At 50.9% G+C, this 19,925-nt stretch overlaps 3 protein-coding genes across 9 annotated transcripts in view; 1 reads left to right on the top strand and 2 right to left on the bottom strand.

Moving 5' to 3' along the window:
• Positions 1–2,719: 2,719 nt before the first annotated feature.
• Positions 2,720–19,925, bottom strand: part of LOC143834142 (uncharacterized) — a 32,471-nt gene continuing 15,265 nt past the window's right edge. The window contains exon 8 of the mRNA XM_077330748.1: positions 2,720–4,643. Coding sequence (XP_077186863.1) covers positions 3,433–4,643 — 1,211 coding nt within the window. The 3' untranslated portion in view covers positions 2,720–3,432. The remainder of the gene's footprint in view (positions 4,644–19,925) is intronic.
• LOC143834127 (uncharacterized) lies at positions 6,440–11,850 on the bottom strand. Its single transcript, XM_077330734.1, has 4 exons — positions 11,785–11,850; positions 10,242–10,782; positions 8,504–8,787; positions 6,440–6,509 (listed from the first exon to the last, which is right to left on the bottom strand). Exons 2-4 carry the CDS (start codon positions 10,301–10,303, stop codon positions 6,493–6,495), a joined length of 363 nt encoding a protein of 120 aa, XP_077186849.1. The 5' UTR covers positions 10,304–10,782; positions 11,785–11,850; the 3' UTR covers positions 6,440–6,492.
• Positions 11,326–19,870, top strand: LOC143833994 (uncharacterized). 7 transcript variants are annotated; one of them, XM_077330450.1, is made up of 4 exons: positions 11,386–11,434; positions 14,042–14,375; positions 15,471–15,579; positions 16,772–19,870. In XM_077330450.1, exons 2-4 carry the CDS (start codon positions 14,244–14,246, stop codon positions 18,484–18,486), a joined length of 1,956 nt encoding a protein of 651 aa, XP_077186565.1. In that variant the 5' UTR covers positions 11,386–11,434; positions 14,042–14,243; the 3' UTR covers positions 18,487–19,870. The 7 variants fall into 7 exon arrangements, with proteins under 7 accessions (XP_077186568.1, XP_077186565.1, XP_077186563.1 ...); XM_077330448.1 differs by having other exon boundaries at positions 16,769–19,870; XM_077330453.1 differs by lacking the exon at positions 14,042–14,375 and having other exon boundaries at positions 11,326–11,434; positions 16,769–19,870.

Raw genomic sequence — 19,925 nt, 5'->3', positions numbered from 1 at the left:
GAGCCCCTACAGGAGGGAAGGGTATAAATTTGAATGAAAGACAGAACAGAAAGGACAATAATTGGTTTTATAGCCCACTTTTCACTTTCTGAAGGAGTCTCAAAACAGCTTAGCAATCCCCTTCTCTTCCTCTCCCCCCAAGAGATACCCTGTGAGGGAGGTGAGGCTGAGAGAGCTCTGAGAAACTGTCCTGCAAGAACAGCTCTATCAGGACTGTGACTAGCCCAAGGTCACCCAGTTGGCTGCATATGGAGGCGACCTGCTACACCAAGGGGTTTATCTCCAGCGCGTGCCTGAGGATCTCCTTCTCACAGCTTCATACACCATTTTAAAAAGACACGTCCCACTTACCTTTGAAATGTTTAATGAAGCCAAACTCATTAAAGAAAGAAAACCCCACAAAGCACAGAAAACACAAAGTCTGAATTACCTGGTAAAAATAATAACCAATATAATAACTGATAAACATTCCTTAGCTGAGTTTGGCTTTTTCATATTTTATCGATTATTGGTAACATACATACATTTTAGACATGTAACAATAATAATTATATATTTGTAGCCTGCCCTTCCAAACAGGGTGGGGAACATCAGTAAAATCAATGTAGTTTAAAACTTTAAAATTCAACATACACGATCAGCCCCTCTAAAATACCCGGAGCGGGGAGGCCTGTCAAAGCGAGGTGATCTTTGAATTTCTCCGTTTCCTAGTTGTGATGCCAGCTGCTTGGTGGGTGTTATTGTGGGCCTTGACCATAAGCCCAGTGGAACAGCTGTGACTTTTAGGCCCTGTGGGAATGACTGAGGTCCAGCAGGGCCCTGATCTCTCTCGGTGGCTCAATCCACCTTGCTGGGGCCAGTGCTGAAAAAGCCCTGCGCCTGGCCAAGGCCGATGTCTCCTCCCTGGAGCCAGGGACTCTGAGCAGATCCCAATCTGAGGATTGTAGTTCTCTTGGGGGATAATCAGGGAAGTCTATGTGATTATCAAAATCATTCTGTTTTCTATACCTTAAACATTTTGATGTAATTGTATCCAAATAATCATTTAAGGGTTACCAACTACCTAGAGCCTCTTGTGGCGCAGAGTGGTAAGGGAGCAGTCTGAAAGCTCTGCCCATGAGGCTGGGAGTTCAATCCCAGCAGCCGGCTCAAGGTCGACTCAGCCTCCCATCCTTCCGAGGTCGGTAAAATGAGCACCCAGCTTGCTGGGGGGTAAAACGGTAATGACTGGGGAAGGCACTGGCAAACCACCCCGTATTGAGTCTGCCATGAAAACGCTGGAGGGCGTCACCCCAAGGGTCTGACATGACCTGGTGCCTGCACAGGGGATACCTTTACCTTTAACTACCTGGGGTGGGGGGGGGGGAAGGGCACTGTTGCATTAACAATACCCCTCCCTCTACCTCTTCAGCACCCTATTTCTACACACAAAAAGGCAGGGTCTTCCTCCCCCTTTCAGGCCTCTTAGCAATCCTAAATGCAGATACTTTTCCAAGCTAAGGGAGTTTGACAGAAAAATAATCTTCTCAGTACAATAAAGGTACAATATCAATGGAGGAATTCAAGGGGGCAGTTTGTGGAGCGTCATTGTTGGGGAGCCAGCCCTGGACCAACGCTTGGAGCCTGGGACAAGAGGAGAGCATTTTCTCCTTCCTGATTCTCTCTGGGAGAATCTGGGAATGGTCAGATCGGGGAATTGGTGTCCCACAATGTTCACCTATCAACACCAAGCTCCTTTCCACAGTACCGTATGTTGTTGGGGGAGGGGACTGACCCTTCAAACCAAGTTGTTGGGCTGGGGAAGATGACCCTGCCCCCCTGCCACTACTCTCTGAGCTTTCAAAGTGGAAACTTCCCAAATAAGATCACAGCAGGCTGGACTGGGGAGGGATTACTATGTTTTGGATGCCTTGTGGGTATTGTAGCAAGCAGATTCTGAAGATCATCCGGCAGCCAGGAAAAAGGTATTCGGAGATGGTTTGCCATTGCCTGCCGCTGCATCGTGACCCATAATGTTCTTTGGAGAAACCACCACCTAAATCCTAGGAGGTCTCCCTTCCCAATATTAGCCAGAGTTGACCTTGCTGTTAAAATCCTATTCACAAATTCATGTGTTCTTGCCATGAAGTGCATTAAATTGCTCTTTTTGCTTTAGTGACTCGTCTAAACCTTGTTGACCTGCTTTTGGGGTTTTGTTATATGTTGACATGAGCCTGACTCTTGGTCATGTGATGCTGTTATTTCCTTATCTGTCGTTTGACCCCAAATTAACCAGGTAATAATTTTTTCACAGGACTCTCTCCCATGTTCTCTCTCTGCCCTGACCTTGGGTAGCTGAAGTTGAAATGTTGTACTATCTGGCGCTGCTCTTGCGGGCTTTATTGTGGAACATGGTTGGGACAATCTTTTGCACCTGGTATGTAATTTGTGCACCACGCTTCGAATCAGGGTGAGGGATTGCAGGTGGCCATATAGGTGTGCTTAATTGCAGATCAGTTTCAGCAAGGAATTCCTTGCTCCTGTTTGTCTATTTTATTCAATAAAGAGATCACTTTTGCACCAAAAGATCTGCTTACTGGAAAACTCAACAGGACTTTGACACTTAGCTTCCAGGGTATGACAAGATTGGGCTTTCCTGGGGAGACATCCCTCAATCTCATTCCCCTCCCTCAGTTCCTTGTCAGATAATTTTTTTTTAATGTGAACTGAGAACACCAACTGTTCATACTATTTTAATGCCAGCATTAGGGAAGTTGTAGATATCTCCTGCCCTCAATTTGCCTATTTTGTTACAGGATTTGTAAGATAAACATTATGGAAGGTTTGGCAGATGTCAGATAGAGTTAGCTTGGCAGCTATTCTGAATTATCAAGTTTCCCAGGGGAGAGTGAGCACTAAAAGGGCTCAACATTAAGAGCATTTCTGAGCCACCAATGTGTCAAGTGTTTGAGGAAGAGACTCAGCAGAAATAACCATAGGGGAATTTCACACTCTGAGGTACAGGAAGGTTGGATGTCTACCTCAAGCTCTCAACACGCTAAGCATGGATGAGAGTCTTAGGGCTTAGGGCTAATCCTGCGTTGAGCAGGGGGTTGGACTAGATGGCCTGTATGGCCCCTTCCAACTCTATGATTCTATGATTCTATGATTCTTCCACTGTGTGGACTCCTCAATGCTTAAGGAGATATGAGCTGGTATTAAATTTCCTTCCACCTCAGAGAGCATATCCTTCATTTGTTCGCTGTGAAATCTATTTGAATCTTCAGTCATGGCTAAATCTCTTTCTACAATCTGAGGATTTGCATCATTTCTTCTAGGTTAGGGAAAGGTTTCGGTGCAGATGTAAACTCTTTTAACAGGGTTGACGTGGTGTCTACAGTTTCTACGGTGGGTGGGTTTTTTGGGGGGGTATATTATAAGAGAAAAGCTCTTTCACAGGCTAAACAGAGTTACATGATTTCTCGTGTGGGTCCTTAGATGGTTTTGAAGATTGCCGTGTTGACTGAATCTCTTTCTGCACTCTGAACATTCATAAGGTTTCTCCCCCGTGTGGGTTCTTTGATGCTGCTGAAGGGTGTAACTCCGACTAAATCTCTTCCCACATGCTGAGCATTCAAAAGGTTTCTCTCCTGTGTGGTTTTGTTGGTGGTGCTGAAGAGTTCCTCTCTGACTGAATCTCTTTCCACAGTCTGAGCATTCAAAAGGTTTCTCCCCTGTGTGGGTTCTCTGATGCTGCTGAAGAGTGAAACTCTGACTGAATCTCTTCCCACACTCTGAGCATTCAAAAGGTTTCTCCCCTGTGTGGGTTCTCTGATGCTGTTGAAGAGTGCCACTCCGACTGAATTTCTTCCCACACTCAGTACATTCAAAAGGTTTCTCCTTTGTATGGGTCCTTAGATGCCGTTGAAGAGAAGAACTGTCACTGAATCTCTTCCCGCACTCTGAGCATTGAAAAGGTTTTTCCCCTGTGTGGGTCCTTTTATGCTGATGAAGGTTGCCACTCTGACTGAATCTCTTTCCACATTCTGAGCATTCAAAAGGCTTCTCCCCTGTGTGGGTTCTAAGATGCTCAAGAAGATGGCCACTCCGACTGAAAATAATTCCACACTCTGAGCACTCCAAGGGTTTCTTCCCTGTGTGGGTTCTTTGATGCCACTGGAGATTGCTACTTGAATTGAATTTCTTTCCACACTCTGAGCATTGAAGATGCTTATCCCGTACATGCGTTCCTTGATGCTGCTGAAGATTGCCACTCCGACTGAACCTCTTTCCACATTCTGGGCACTCGAAAGGTTTTTCCCCTGTGTGGGTTCTTTGATGCTGTTGAAGATGGCCAACCTGGCTGAATCTCTTTCCGCACTCTGAGCATTCAAAAGGTTTCTCACCTATGTGAGTTCTTAGGTGCTGCTGAAGGTTACCGCTCCGATTGAATTTCTTCCCACACTCCGAGCACCCAAAAGGTTTTTCTTCCGTGTGGATTCTTTGGTGCAGCTGAAGGTTGCCACTCAAACTGAATCTCTTGCCACAGTCTGAGCACTCAAAAGGTTTCTCCCCCCTGTGGATTCTTTGATGCTGCTCAAGAGTATCACTCCGCCTGCATCGCTTTCCGCACTCTGAACACACAAAAGGTTTCTCCCTTGTGTGTATTCTTTGGTGCAAAAGCAGCTGGGATCTGTATTTGAAGTACTTTTCACACCGAAAGCATTTACTTGCCTTCGTTATGCTGTGCTTTGGAAAATATGAATTACTCCTTCTTCTCTCAGAGAATGTCTTTCCAGCCTCTGTGCAGATAAATGGCTTCTCCCCTAATTGACGCCTTTGGTGCTGAGCAAGGTGTGATTTGCGGGAGAGGCTCTTGCCACAGCCCAGGTAGCCGTAAGTTTTGTCTCCTGCATGTCTTCTTTGATGCCTAAGGAGCTCTGCTTCGTGAAAGAAACTCTGTTCGCACTCCGAGCACTGATGGGTCGTCTTTCCCCTGTGCGTGCGCAAATGGCTATCACGTAGGGACTGATCTGAGAAAGCGAGTCCGCACTCCAAGCACACGTACGTTCCCTCTGCTACGCCAATTATTTTCTGGAAATTCTCCCCTTGGCTTTCCTTCTGCCTCTGATTCTGGAAGTTCTCTTTCAAGTCTTCATCCTTAACTTCGTCTGGCAATAGCTGATGCAGTTCCTCAGACTCTGGATCATCCCCTGCTGGAATAACGAAAGAGATCCCGTTATATTCCGTCTACCCCTCCCCGTTCTCTCTGCATGTACTTTAAGTAAGATCTGCTGTCAATGCTTACGTACAAGAAGTTATCATGATGCCCAGTCCTACAACCGCAGCTAATCGCTCCCAGCAACTGATTAGATATTTGCTAATTATTCCACCATAGGCAGCTGTATTGAATCCAGAATGTTTCTCATTCCATTCAATATCAAGTGAGTACAAATCCAAATTACTGGGTTTTTCCTATTCATCTCTGGAACCTGTTAACCATTTTCATTGTGTTGTATGTTAATTTACTCTCACAACTCTGACTATATGAACTAATATTTCCATTCCTTGACATTGGTCTCTGAGGAGGAAGAGTTGATTTTTATACCCCACTTTTCACTTCCTGAAGGAGTCTCAAGGCGATTTATAATCGCGTTGCTGGCAGGGGCTCATGGGAATTGTAGTCCATGGGCATCTGGAGGACCACAGGTTGACTACTCCTGTTGTAGACCATAATTTGAACCCACTGCTCCCCCAGTCCTTGCCTCTAAGGCTGCAGAAAACAAGTAGGCCCCCTCTTCAACATTTCCACCTTTGACAGAAGTAAGCACAGCTCTCACTTCACCCCTTGCCCACCTCTCCTCCAAGCTGCACAGCCCCAACTCTCTCAGCCTCTCCTCGTGAGGCACGGATCCCAACCCCTCAGCCGTCCTCGTCACCCTTCCCTGAACACGTTCCAGCTTGTCAAGATCCTTCTTGAACTGCGGCATCCAGAACTGGACACAATCGTCCAACGCAGGATAGGAGGGCACCCTCAGTTCCCTTGCCCTGGTTCTGCAGGCCCCAAACGTTCCCAGGCTGCTGTGAGGGAGGGAAAAAGCAAGGACCTCACCCAGGTGAACCCCGCAGGTCAAAGGGGACCCCCATGATCTTCGGGAGAGGTGCCTACTGTCAGGGGGGCAGGTGATCAATATTGCATGGGGAAGGAGAGCAATCCAAAATTCTTCGGGAGGATGGAGCCGTGGTCAGGATCAAAGCCCACCTTCCCAATCTACCTGGCCGTGCTGAACTCGGCTTCTGTCGCCACCCCACCTCCGCACGGTGGGCAGGTGTCAGAAAAACGCATTACCGTTCTGCATTTTGATTCAGGCACCATTTCAATGGCAGCCTGAGCGATCCTTACCCAGAGCGGCCACGCTCCCGTAGCTCTCCAGCATGACCTCCCTGCAGAGCGCTCTCTGGCCCGGATCCAGCAGGGCCCACTCCGCCTCGGAGTCACACGCGGCCACACCCTCAAAGGGAGCGGGAGCCTGAAAGGAAAGAAAGGCAGAACCTCCCGTTAGAGGTCACAGCAGGCAGAGGACACACACTGCGATCCTGGATCACGGCTTGTGAGAGCCAGTTTGGTTTGAGAGCTAGGTTGGGGTCGTGGTTAGGAGTGCGGACTTCTAATCCGGCAGGTTTGATTCTGCACTCCCCCACATGCAGCCAGCTGGGTGACCTTGGGCTCGCCATGGCACTGATAAAACTGTTCTGACCGAGCAGGAATCTCAGGGCTCTCTCAGCCTCACCCACCCCACAGGGTGTCTGTTCTGGGGAGAGGAAGGGAAGGCGACTGTAAGCCGCTTTGAGCCTCCTTCGGGTAGGGAAAAGCGGCATATAAGAAACAACTCTTCTTCTTCTTCTTCCACAGAGATCACAACAACAACAACAAAAACAACAAAAACAACAACAGCAATTCCAGGTCTGTTTTTTACTGGTTATAATCCAGGGCAGGGGTAGTCAAACTGCGGCCCTCCAGATGTCCATGGACTACAATTGCCAGGAGTCCCTGCCAGCATTCGCTGGCAGGGGCTCCTGGGAATTGTAGCCCATGGACATCTGGAGGGCCGCAGTTTGACTACCCCTGATCCAGGGCCTGGTAGCAGCAGTCACATTTCAGAGGTGTGGTTGCACTGGGTAACGAGGCTTGCAGGAAGGGGAAGCCTATAAATAATAATTATTATTATGGGACAGCGGCCCCTGGGAGGAGTATCTGGCCCCCTCATTATTGATCCTGAAGAGGCAGCTGGACAGTGGCATTTGGGACCACATTTGATTGGTTTCTCTCTTATTATTGGAAGCCCCTCTTGGGGTTGCGGAGAAGATCCTACAGGAGATCAGACTGGCCTAAAGCAGGAAGTGTAGGCAAATGTTCTTAGGAGGAACCGCAGGGGCAAAAGGCCCTCCCCCAAGAGAAGAGCGGGGGCCAGGCTGTGCCCTGCTCATCCCCCCTACCTGGACCGGAGGGGCAGCAGCTGTTTCCTCTCCTCTGCAAAGACTTGGAAACATCTCGTCACTCCCTGCGGGGAACAAAGGAAGAACGCCTGAGTCGCTTGCTGGGGTGAATCCGGCTTTGTGCCCCCCGGTTCTTGGCGGTCCGGAGCCCTGCTCCACGCACAGGGAGCAAAATTTGTAACGATTCTTAATAACAGCGGAAGAAGCAGAAGAGGCGCCCCAGAGACCCATGAGCCTGGGGAAGTGATAAACACTGCCGACCCATTGCAAATGTCTGTGAAACGTGTCCTGTGAACTCCCGGGTGCAAAAAACCCGACAGCGTCCCAACTGGACCATAAGGAAGAATGCCATTCTCCCATTCAACGGGGCTCTCCCCCAGGCCTGCGGTTCTGGGCCGGCCGGTGGAAATGATGTCACACAACGTTGTTGCCATCTGGACATGACATCATCACATCAGCTGATACTCTGCAACAGCCTTTCAGTCATTGGACCGCGGAGGCACACCTGGACATTTTTTCAGGTTTCTGGACATACCGGAAGTGCTCTCAGATGGACGTGCCTCCCTGCCACGCCCCCTCCCCGGAAGTGACACCACCCAGGTGGACCCGTGGCTTCCTCAGCAGGTTTCCTGCCATGGATGAGGCACAACAGAAGAGGATGCAGGGATCCCCAGTCCACGTGAAACCCATTGATAAGTAGCTTTCCCTGTAAAGACAGGCTCTTTACGTGTCACTCTCCCTGCCCCCCCCGCCCCCGAGGCCAGCGGACTTTGTGGAAGTCCCCTCTGCCACCCCCAAGGGACGCTCCCTACCCACCCCAACCCCAAGGAAGGACTCTCCTTGCCCGAGGGCAGCCGCCACCAACAACCCAGGTCAACAAAGTGGTAGGCACACTTTCAAATAACCAGGACCGAAGCCAAATTATTTTTTTGTATGAATTCTGCATTGGGCAAAGAAGTATTTCTTTTTCCACCCCCCTGAACCTCACTGGGTGCCCCAACCCCGTCAGCGCACAAGGAGTCCTTACCGCGCAAGAGGGCGTCTTGCGCACGCGCCTGGGATTGCGCCCTCTGCCACTTCTCCGACAGCGACCCTTCCGGCTCGGTTAAAGGAGCCTCCATTTTCACAGAGGGTCCCTGCATCTGTGAAGAGCAGCCCGGGAGGACGGTAAGAGAAGGAACGGAGCCGGCCCCGGAGAGGAATTCGGCCGCAATCCCAGGCTCCTCACACCTGTATCCACCTGCAGAGCGGCTGTGATGTGAATCGATTAGGAGTTCTTGGTGTCTCTCCTTTTGGGGTGAAGGATAGATGCTACCTCGAAGTTAGGAAAGGTTTATTGCGTCTGACCATGCCAGTACAAGGGTCAATGCCACACAGGCAGACTCTAATTCCGCAGAGGAGATTCTCCCTCCTTGACCCTCCCTCCGTATCTATGCCTCTTTACAACTCATGGCCATAAGTGCATCTTTAGGCCAGCATGGTGTCGTGGTTAAGCGCATCAGCCTATAATCTGGAGAGCCACATTGGATTCCCCAACTCATCCTCCACATGAAGGCAGCTAAGTGACTTTGGGCCAGCCCCAGTTCTCTCAGAGCTCTCTCAACCCCACCTACATCACCGGGTGTCTGTTATAGGGGGAGGAAGGGAAGGCGATTGTAAGCCGCTTTACGATACATGAGGCTGGCTGGCCGACCTTGGGCCAGTCCCAGTTCTCTCAGAGCTCTCTCAGAGCATTCTCAGCGCCACCCACCTCACAGGGCATCTGTTGTGGGGAGAGAAAAAGAAAGGAGGGTCACAGAGGCTGGGTTTTCCTCCCAGGCCAGTGAATTATCTCCAAGTGTCAACACCTGGCAGCAAAAGCCTCAAGAGAAGGTCAGATATGGTTGAAGGGAGTGAAGGAAACCCCCTCACATGCGCTACAGGCCGTTTCTCCTCTACCTGACTCAGGAGGAAACCTCTGGCCAGGGAACTAGTCTCCGGCCCACATCTGCTGACCCACCACTGCATCTCCCGGGGTAGGAGGGCAGCAGTGGGTGCAACCAAGACTGTGGGGTGGTTGTGGACTCTGAATGTGAGCAGACAGCATGATGCGTCACCTCAAAATCACAAGATGTTGCTGTCCCACTGCATGCTGCACTGGTCAGACCCCCACCTTCTGGGCTGGGTGGTCCGCCAAAGAATTCCTTATGTGTAAGGCCACCTGCCCTCCTCCCCAGGCCTGCACTCACACAAACATCCTCAACCAGTCGCTCTGGATGTGTGCAACTAGTGAATATGAGTAGAATGACTCTTCTCCATCTCCTATTTTACTCCTCAACCCCCCCCCCCCCAAAAAAAGCTTTTTATTGGGTTTCCTCTTTTTTTTTAATTAAAATTAAAATAACCAGTAGTGAAACATCAGTTGCATATACATTTAACCTTCCTTGTACAGAAAGATTCTTGATACCCACTCCCTCCCCCCAAAAAAAATCCCAAACTCCAGTTGGCTAGTGGAGCAAACCTGGCACCTAACAGGGTTGCCAGCCTCCCGGTGGGGCCTGAAATCCTCCCGGAATTACACCCACTTCCAGCAGACAGGGATCAGCACCCCTTAAAGGAACGGGGGGAGGCTTCTGTAGCACTATACCCCACTGAACGCCCCACACATATGGCCTTTCTCGGAAGCCATCCCCCAAGGGGCAGGGACTGACCACCCGGGAGGTGGCAACCTTAGCACAACCCATAATTAAAAAGAAAGAAAGGGAAAAAAACAGCCCACCACTTACTCCTGAGCAAAGCTCCCAAGATCCGGCTGCAAAGCTCTCCCCGGGGGCTGCATGGTCTGCATGCAGTTTGCAAAAAAGAAAAAAGAAAGAAGCCCTGGGGAAGGAGCATTTCCTCTCTCCGCCTCCCCCAGCCCTTGCTCGGCCTCTCTAGCAAACAGCTCCGTCCCTTTAACCCTCTCGGTGCTGCAGGGAAAGAGGCCAAGTGCAAACTGAAGCCAGCTGACGTTTGGCAGTCCAGCCCCCCCCCTCCTCCCCCAGGGCCAACAATAGGGGAACCCGGTCAGAATCACAGAATCATAGAGTTTGAAGGGGCCATAGAGGCCATCTAGTCCAACCCCCTGCTCAACGCAGGATCAGCCCAGAGCATCCTAAAGCACCCAAGAAAAGTGTGTATCCATCGGCCTCCTGGTAGCTGAGTGTTGGTGATGTTCATTGAAGAACATGGTGTCCTGATGACAGATCTCTAGCACAGGTCTTTCCCAGATTCCAGCACCACTCCCAGCTTGGAGGAGAAGGGGCCTTTCCTTGCTCTACTGTCACCCTGTATAAAATAATAGGATGAGGGTTACTGGCTTTGGTAGCTTTTTTGGGTTGTGGAGCCCTGTTCTGGTCGTTTTTGCTCCTAACATTTCGCCTGAATCTGTGGCTGGCACCCTCAGAAGTCTGCCACAGCAAGATGTGCATCTGTGGCACACAGAGATACATGGAGCCGGCTTGGTGGGGTGGTTAAGAGCGGCGGCGGCTTCTAATCTGGCAAGGCGGGTTTGGTGCCGCGGGTGACTTTGGGCTCGTCACAGCCCTGATGGTGCTGTTCTCGCAGAGGAGTGCTATCAGAGCTCTCTCAGCCCCACCTACCTAATGTTGACCTCGCCCGGGTCGTGAGCGGGTCCCCTGAGAACCCACAAGGGGAAGGAGCTCGGGAGGGCGGAAAAAACCAACCCCGCAGAGCTGAGCGCAGCCTGGCCCTGACCCGGCCGCCTGGGCCTGCAGCGCCGAAAGGGTTAACGGGACAGCCCTTGCCGAGAGAGGCCGAGCCCCCAAAATCAGGGGGGGGGCTCTCTTCCTGCAAAGGAGGGGGCCGAAAGGCTCTCTTCCTGCAACGGGGGGGGGGTGAGGGGTTGCTCCTGAATTTGGGGGAAGGGAGGCAGCAGAGCAGCGCCCCGCAGCCGGAGCCCGGGAAGGTCTGCTCGCAAGTAAGCCGCGGAGGGAAGCGCCGTCTCGACCCCGGAAGGGAGGAAGGCGCGGATCGGGGCCAGGCGTGGCTGTCGCCCGGTTGCCACCTCCCGGGTGGGGAAATTCCCGCAGCCATCGGGAGGGGGAAGTCTGAGAAGGGCCAGGGTGGGGGAAATGCCCCAAGGGTCCCCCCCGCCAAGGCAGCCATCATCTCCAGGGGGGCTAATTTCTGTCTGGGGTGTAATTGGGGGGGTCTCCAGGCCCCCCCTGGAGGTTGGCACCACTATGTCAGCAGAGCTTGGCTGGGGGGGGTGATCATCCGGTTAAGTTAAATGGCTGAAGCGGAGGTTCTGCGGCTGGTCAGTCTCACCTGCAGCCTGGCCAAACTGGCCCTTTCCCGCTCCATCCTGAGACCCTGGGCGGGGGGGGGGGGGGGAGGAGGAGGCTGCCAGCCGGTACCCAGAGGAGAGGACAACCTGGGGAAACCCTGTTGCCAGGGCGCTGGGAGCCTAGCAACGCCAGGAAAGAGCATGGAAACGCCGCCAAGGCCCACCAATCCCAGCAGGAGGCGGATCCCCTCTGACAGGCAGAAGGCGGGGCATGCTGAGCAGGCCACGCCCCCTGGCACCAGCCTTCTGGGCATACCTTGCAGGGAGGATCAGGCAGGGGTGGTTTAAGGATGTGGGGGGCCCCGAAGCACCAGAGCCAGTTTAAGGATTTGCTGGGGGGGGGGGGCTAGCAGGGTACAATTGCAGCGGGAGCAGCCAAAGTGGGGGCGGAGGGACCCCTACAATGGAAAAAAGTGGCCCTCTGAATGCCCTTAAAAAGGGAGAGGGGGGAGGGGGGAGGGGGGAGGGGGGAGGGGGGAGGCTACAGCCCTGTTCTATTGGGTGGAGCACAGTGCAGGGGCCCCTGGAAGCGTGGGGCCCGTAGGACATGCTATGGGGATAAACTGGGCCTGGGATCAGAATCATAGCATGAGAGAGGGAACCCCTGGAATGAACACAGAAGCAGCTGATCTGCAGACTACAGAGACCACTTTGTGTGCAAGACCCGGCTGCTGTGGAGGGGGACTTGGCCATTATCCTCGACCCAACCTAAGCTCCACCTCCAAAGGTCCAGGAATGTCCCAATCCCAAGTTGGCAGCCTTTGGATTTCATTCATTCATTCATTCATTCATTCATTCATTCATTCATTCATTCATTCATTCATTCCCTAAAGACCCTGGAGGATTACAGTGTATAAAACTTAAACAGAGCATAAAACTTAAACAGAGCAAAGACATAAGACTGGCGACATAATGCCCCACCCCCACCCCGCAGCTATCCACCATGGGGTGGGTACACAAGGTTTTAGAGCTTAGCCTAAAATACCATTCCCAGCCCTGGCCTCAACAGAAGACTGTTGTTAGAGCTCCGCTTTGCAGTTCCTCGTCCTGCAGAACTTTGGTAGCTCCGTCAGGGCCCTCAGCTCTCCCGGGAGCTCATTCCACCAGGTCGGGGCCAGGACCAAAAAGGCCCTGGCCTGGGTCAAGGCCAAGCGTGCTTCTTTAGGGCCAGGGACCTCCAGCAGATGAGCATCCGCAGAGCGAAGAGCCCTGTGCAAGGGCGTAAGAAGACAAGTGGTCCCTCAGATAGGCAGGGCCCAAGTTTAGAGAGAGCTGAGCTGGTTTTTTGTAGCCCTCTTTTCACTACCTGAAAGAATTTCGAAGTGGCTTATATTCGCCTACCCTTATTCTCCGCAACAGATATACTGTGAGGTGGGTGAGGCTGAGATAGCTCTGAGAGAACTGTGACTGGCCCAAGTTCACCCATCAGGCTGCATGGGGAGGAGGAGTAGAGAATCAAGCCCAGTTCTCCAGATTAGAGGTTGTCCCTCTTTAGCTGCTACACCAAGCTCCCAGAGGAGATCAAGGCCCTGCTGGAGCTAGCGCACTTCCTCAGGGCCTGCAAAAGGGAGCTCTTCCGCCTGTTCCAGCGACAATCACTGGGCCCCCTAAACCCCTCCCCAGAAAATGAACTGACCAGCCTTTGGGTTAACTGGTTCGTTGTTACTCCCAGGTTTTGGAAAGTTCTGAAACCACCGTTGTGCTGTCCTCCTATCCAATGATGCTGAACTGTTTTCTATCTGCTCCTAAGTGCCCTGTGTTCCACCTGGTTCTAGGTAAACCACCCTGAGCCAAAAGGGAAAGTGGTATATAAATGTAATTAATTTATGGATTAATTAATTAATTTAAATTTTTCCCTCTGAGGACGTGGCAGAGCATCCCTCAAAAGGTGCCCACTCTCAGTACCCACAAACAAGACCTGCCTAGGATGGCATCTATAAACAGTTGAGGAGTTTACGGGGTGCCCGACCTTAGACTCCCCCACCGGGACATTTTCATTTGACTCTCCCCTGAACCTTTGAGGTGATGGCAAGAGGTCAAATGTCCAGGAATTCCCCAAATTCCCAAGAGGGTAGCCAGACTCTCTGCCCCCCGGGGAGATGGGGGAGTGAGCATGGCAGCTCCAGGTCAGGAAACTCTTGGGGTTTGGGGAGTGAAGCCTTGGGTGGTCAGGGACTTGGGGGGGGGGGGGAGTACTGTGCCAGAGAGTTTATCACCAAAAGCATCTCTTTTCTCCAGGGGAGCTGATCTCCGTCGCCTGGATATGAGCTGCAATTCTGGGGGATCTCCCGGTCCCCCCTGGAGGCTGGCATCCCCGGTTCTGGCGTGCCTGGGCGCCTTGGGTGTGGGTGGTTCGGCCGTCCCGCTGCTCCGCTGATGCCGGGTGGGGAAGGGACCGTCCACCTTCTCGGCTGCTCGGCCTGCAGCGCTGAAAGGGTCAATGCAGCGGAGCCGCCTGCTAGACCAGCCGAGCCAGAGGGAGGGAGAGAAGGAAGGAAGGAGGATGGGAGGAGTGGAGGGGAACCCCGCCGGGAGGAATTCGCAGCCGGAGCCCCGGGAGGCCGCCTCGCGAGTAGGTCTTACCGGGACCTACTGGGCAGGGAGGAGGAAGGAGAGAGGGCGGCTTAAAGCCAGTATTGGCCAAAGGGAAATAGATCTATCTGCAATTCAGCGAAATAACAGATAAAAGGTACAATATTTAGGGTGCAGATGCCTTAGGCTACCCTTTTCTCCGTGGCCACGAGGGCTCTCATTTTCCTGGCCGCAAGGGCATAAATAAAGAGGGGATTTGCAGGGGGCTGGACTGGATGGCCCTGGAGATCCCTTCTAGCTCTGGGATGCCGTGATCCTAGGTAATCTGTCGGAAATAGAGAGATTGGTATCAGGCGATAAAAATGTCAGTTTATCCTGCTCAGACACTGGGGGTGCCTGCAAAGGTGCGGGGGGGGGGACGACGACAGTTTTCAACTATAATTTCCTTAAGTTTGGATCTGTTGTATCCTTGTGGAGAACAAAAGGTGGCCCCTGCATTTTGTAAAGGAATATTCATGTTAATTCTCAGCCCAGAGAGGGGTCCTTCACGCATCCTGGGTCATTCAAACACCCCCGTGTTTTACCCAGGGCTGCCCCCTCCATATCTGCCATTTCCCTGCCTCCCCCTGCCCCCCTCCCTCCCAGCTGCCCTGACCTGGGGAGACGCCCTCCTGCCCCTGCCCCTCTGCCAGCCATCGCCAAAGACCTAAGGGGGGGGGGATCTCCGCAATGGGTCAGCCGTTCCCATTCACTTTGCCCTGAGCTCCGGTTTGCACAGGGAGAGGTCGCCCAAAAAACAGCCAGTTCCACGGTCCTCGGAGGCCAAGATCATCCCATCCTCGATAATTTTTTAAAGAGCCTAATAGAGATGGTTGATTTTCCTTGAAGGACCAAACACGCATATCTAAAAGAGCTTGACGCTTGAGGTGGCAAAGCAATATTAACCCTCAGTTCAAGCTCTGACCTTAGCCTACAGCTTTCCTGACAGATATTTCGGGAATTCACTGAGCTGGGAAGAAAACTCAGCCCCGATTCTTGCCCCTGCGGCTGAAGCAGCTCTGCTGGTCTGGAAGTGAGGCCGGATTTGTCCCTTCAGCGTATTCCATTCCTTCTCTGTCCCTTTTTGCTGTTTCAGAAGTGGGGGCCACCCGTGAAGATGGAAGCGCAGCCCTCTGAAGGAGGAGGAGCTCGGTCAGAGGGGAGTCCGAGGGCACCGGAGCAGGCCCAAGATGCCCTATCAAGGGGTACGGGGGGCTCCTTGGTGGATGGGATCAGGGCACTGATTCAAGTGGTCGGGTGGAAAGTTTGGGGCCGGAGAAAAAGGAACTAGGCCTGCTCACGACACAGAGTGGAGTTCTGGGGTTTAGGGCCACAGGAGGTCGGGGTGGCCTCTCCCTCGAAGGGGGAGCAGAATCCACTCTCCATACCACGCATGTTTTATAACTCTTTCATGTCTCCCCTTAATCATCTCTGAGAGCCCCCAAACCCCTCAGCCTTTCCTCACAGGGAGGAGTCTGCTTGGTGGCCACTTAATCGTCTTGGAGGTTTCCGCAGCCAGGCCTGCTTTTCACCTTCCTGAAAGATTGTGTGTCGCCTGCAAACATGACCTCTCGTTCGAGGTCATTTTTGAACAAAAGAAATTTTACCTGTCCCAATGCTGATCCTGGCGGAAACGGCGCTAGTTACTTCCCTCCATTGTGAGAACTCTCCGTTTATTCCTGCTCTGTGTTTCGTATTCGAGAATCATAGAGTTGGAAGGCACCTCCTCGGACATCTAGTCCAACCCCCTGAACTGTGCAGGACACTCACAACCCTCTTGCTCTCCCACTGTATCCTGCTACCCCTTAAACCTTCACAGAAACAGCCTCTCCGTCAGATGGCTCTCCAGCCTCTGTTTAACCATTTCAAAAGATGGAGAACCCACCACCTCCCGAGGAAGCCTGTTCCACTGAGAAACCGCTCTGACTGTCAGGAACTTCTTCTGGATGTTGAGACAGAATTTCTTTTGCAGTAATTTCCTCCCATTGTTTCTGGCCTGTCCCTCCGGGGAAGAGAGATCAACTCTGCTCCATCCTCTACATAGCAGCCTTTTAAATACTTGAAGATTGTTTTAATTTGTTAAAAATTTATCTGGTGATATGTCCATATAGGGTCACGTCAACCTAACCCTCTCCTCCCAAAATGGCTAATGATGGGCGTGGAGAGGGTGGGAAAGGGAGGGGCCCTGGGTGGGTGTGTTCCCAGCTCTGCTTCCCAACCATATTCTGCACAGCTGCACCACTTTGGGGGTTTCTTGTTGCCTGAACAATGTTTCAGAGGTTTCTCAATTGTAAAAGAATTAAGAAAACCTGAATTTGAGTGCAGATGTAAATGTAATGGCAGATCAGACCTCTTTGCCTGGATTCAAACAGGATCTCTCTCTATTTATTTCAGCAGCGAATGATCGGAGGAATGAGGAAGATGAGGAATTGCATCCTCTATTCCCTGATGAAGTCAAGAATGAAGACTTGAGAGGGAAGTTCAAGTATCAAAACAGACGTAAGAGGCAAAAAGGAAGCCAAATGAACGAGAAGAGGGATCAATCCATTCCTTGTCAAGGGGGGGATTTCCCCGAAGTAATAATTCACATAGTGGAGGAAACATACAAGTGCTTGGAGTGTGGAATGGACTTCTCAGATCAAGCAGAATATAATATCCATCAAAAAATGCACAGTGAGAAAAAGACCCATCAATGCCTGGTGTGCAGAAAGAGCTTCCTTTGTACAGAAGATCTGCTTAGACACTTAAGCACTCACACAGGAGAGAACCCTTACAGCAGTTCAGATTGTGGCACGAACATCTCTGAGAAATCGGACTTAGTTCATTCAGAAGAGAAAACATTTCTCTCCTCAGAGGGTGGGATGACATCCTCTGATGGAAAAAAGGGTAATATCCATTTTGTAAAGCACAGCATCATGAAGGCGCATAAATGCTTTCGGTGTGGAAAGTCCTTCAGATACAGATCACAGCTCCTTGTGCACCAAAGGATCCACAGAGGGGAGAAATCTTCTGAATATTCAGAGAGCGGAAAGAGATTCAGTCAGAGTAGCAACCTTCAGCGGCGTCCTAGAACCTGCAAAAAGGAGAAACGTTTTGAATGCCCACAGTGTGGAAAGAGATTCAGTCGGAGCTGCACTCTTCAAGAGCATCAGAGAATCCACACAGGGGACAAACCATATAAATGCTCAGACTGTGGAAAGAGGTTCAGTCACAGTAGCAATCTCCAGCGGCATCAGAGAACCCACACAGGAGAGAAACCTTTTGAATGCTCAGATTGCGGAAAGAAGTTCAGTCACAGTAGCAATCTCCAACGGCATCAAAGAACATATAGATGGGAGAGACCTTTTGAATGCAGAGAGTGTGGAAAGAAATTTAGTCGGAGTGGCTGTCTTCAGAGGCATCAAAGAACCCACACAGGTGAGAAGCCTTTCGAATGCTCAGAGTGCGGAAAGAGGTTTAGTCAGAGCGGCCATCTTCAAAAACATCTAAGAACCCACACAGGGGAGAAACCTTTTGAATGCTCGGTGTGTGGAAAGAGATTCACCCAGAGTGGCCATCTTCAGCAGCATCTAAGAACCCACGTAGGGGAGAAATCTTTTGAATATTCAGTGTGTGGAGACAGATTAAATTTGAGTGGCCATTTTCAACTGGATCAAAGAACCCACATAGGGGAGAAACCTTTTGAGTGTGCAGAGTGTGGGAAAAGGTTCAGTCAGAGAGGCAATCTTCAGCAGCATTTAAGAACTCACACAGGGGAGAAACCTTTCGAATGCTCAGAGTGTGGAAAGAGATTCAGTCGGAGTGGCACTCTTCAGCAGCACCAAAGAACCCACACTGGGGAGAAACCTTTTGAGTGCGCAGAGTGTGGAAAGCGATTCAGGCACAGTGGCAGTCTTCAGCAACATCAAAGAATCCACACAGGGGAGAAGCCTTTTGAGTGCTCAACATGTGGAAAGAGATTCAGTCAGAGAGGCAGTCTTCAGCAGCACGTGAGAGCCCACACAGGGGAGAAACCTTTTGAGTGCTCGGAATGTGGAAAGAGATTTCGTTTCAGTAGCAATCTTCAGAAGCATCTAAGAACTCACATAGTGAGAAACCATGTAAGTGCTTAGCCTATGAGAAGAGCTTTTCTCCTATTTCATGCCTCAAAGGCAACTGCAGACTATACAGAGCACTGAAACGATGTAATATGTAGCTGGAATCTACACAGAAACCTTGCCCTAATTGGGAAGAAGTGCTGGGACTGTGGAAAGAGCTTTCAGCAAGTCTGAAACCTCAAATGGATCCCACAGGGAAGAAATGAAGGACAGGGAGGCGTTCTGTGAGTTAAAGGATCAGCCAGTATCTCCATAGCATTGAGGATTCCACCCAGAGCAGGAACCTCATCATGTATGGCAAAAGCCTGAGCCACAGGTTTGGCTGCAGAGGAAAGGACACGCAGTAATGGGTTTAAACTTCAAGTACAACGATATAGGCTAGATATCAGGAAAAAGTTTTTCTCAGTCAGAGTCGTTCAGCAGTGGAATAGGCTGCCTAAGGAGGTGGTGAGTGCCCCCTCACTGGAAGTCTTCAAGCAAAGGTTGGATACACACTTTTCTTGGATGCTTTAGGATGCTTAGGGCTAATCCTGCGTTGAGCAGGGGGTTGGACTAGATGGCCTGTATGGCCCCTTCCAACTCTATGATTCTATGATTCTATGATTCTATGATTCTATGACTTTCCAGTAAACTTGTATCGGAATAGCTGGTTCTGATGAGGGTTTTCTGCAAAGGCTCAGATGTTGGAGAATCAGAAAGTCTCCAACAGTAGTTACAGAAAGAAGGACCTTTTTAGTGGCTACCCTCCTCTGCAAAACTTGCTCCTTCTGGTTCCTTGTCAAGCTTACTCTTTCTGACACCTGCAATTTAAAGTATTGGCCATTACATGCAGATTATGAAAGTACTGCTTACGAAATACAAAGATCTTCATGGCCTTAGACTGTCATATTTGCGAGAGCACCACCTCAACAGTTGCGCTCCTCTGTGTGAGGTCTTCTGCAGGAGCCAAAGTCCAGATGGGCAAAATCAACAACTGCCCAATCGCCCAGATGCCTGCCTTATCACCTTAAGGAACGGCCTGCCTGAAGAAGTCCCGGCTTTCCACCAAGTATGCCGAACAATTTATTCAAGATGGCTTTTCTACGTATGCTGTAGAGTCGCACTGGACGAAATGACTCACAAAATTACTAAGGACTGTGGTCTCTATCATGCCGAGTTTAGCTTGCTGAAACTAAGAGCCTGCTATGTACATTTCAGTCATTTAATGCTTCCTGTTCAGGCCCCTGCTTTCGCTTTGGTTCTGTTTTTAGGTCTCTGATTGGTTCTGCAAAGCTAATCCTATCGTGTTGTTTATTGAGTGCTCCATCTTGTTGATTATGTGGCCTCACTCTGTGTCACCTGCCTAGAGTCCCGATGAGAAATTCAAACTGTATAAATCAATAAAAACTGGCTGAGCCCACATTGACTCCATGCCCAGATGATGCCCCAAAAAAGCCAGTCTGGCCTGAAAGAAA

This window comes from Paroedura picta, chromosome 3, assembly GCF_049243985.1.
Source record: "Paroedura picta isolate Pp20150507F chromosome 3, Ppicta_v3.0, whole genome shotgun sequence".
Taxonomy (NCBI): Eukaryota; Metazoa; Chordata; class Lepidosauria; order Squamata; family Gekkonidae; genus Paroedura; species Paroedura picta.
The sequence above is the reverse complement of the archived record's forward strand: the minus strand, read 5'-3'. Positions and strand labels throughout refer to the sequence as shown.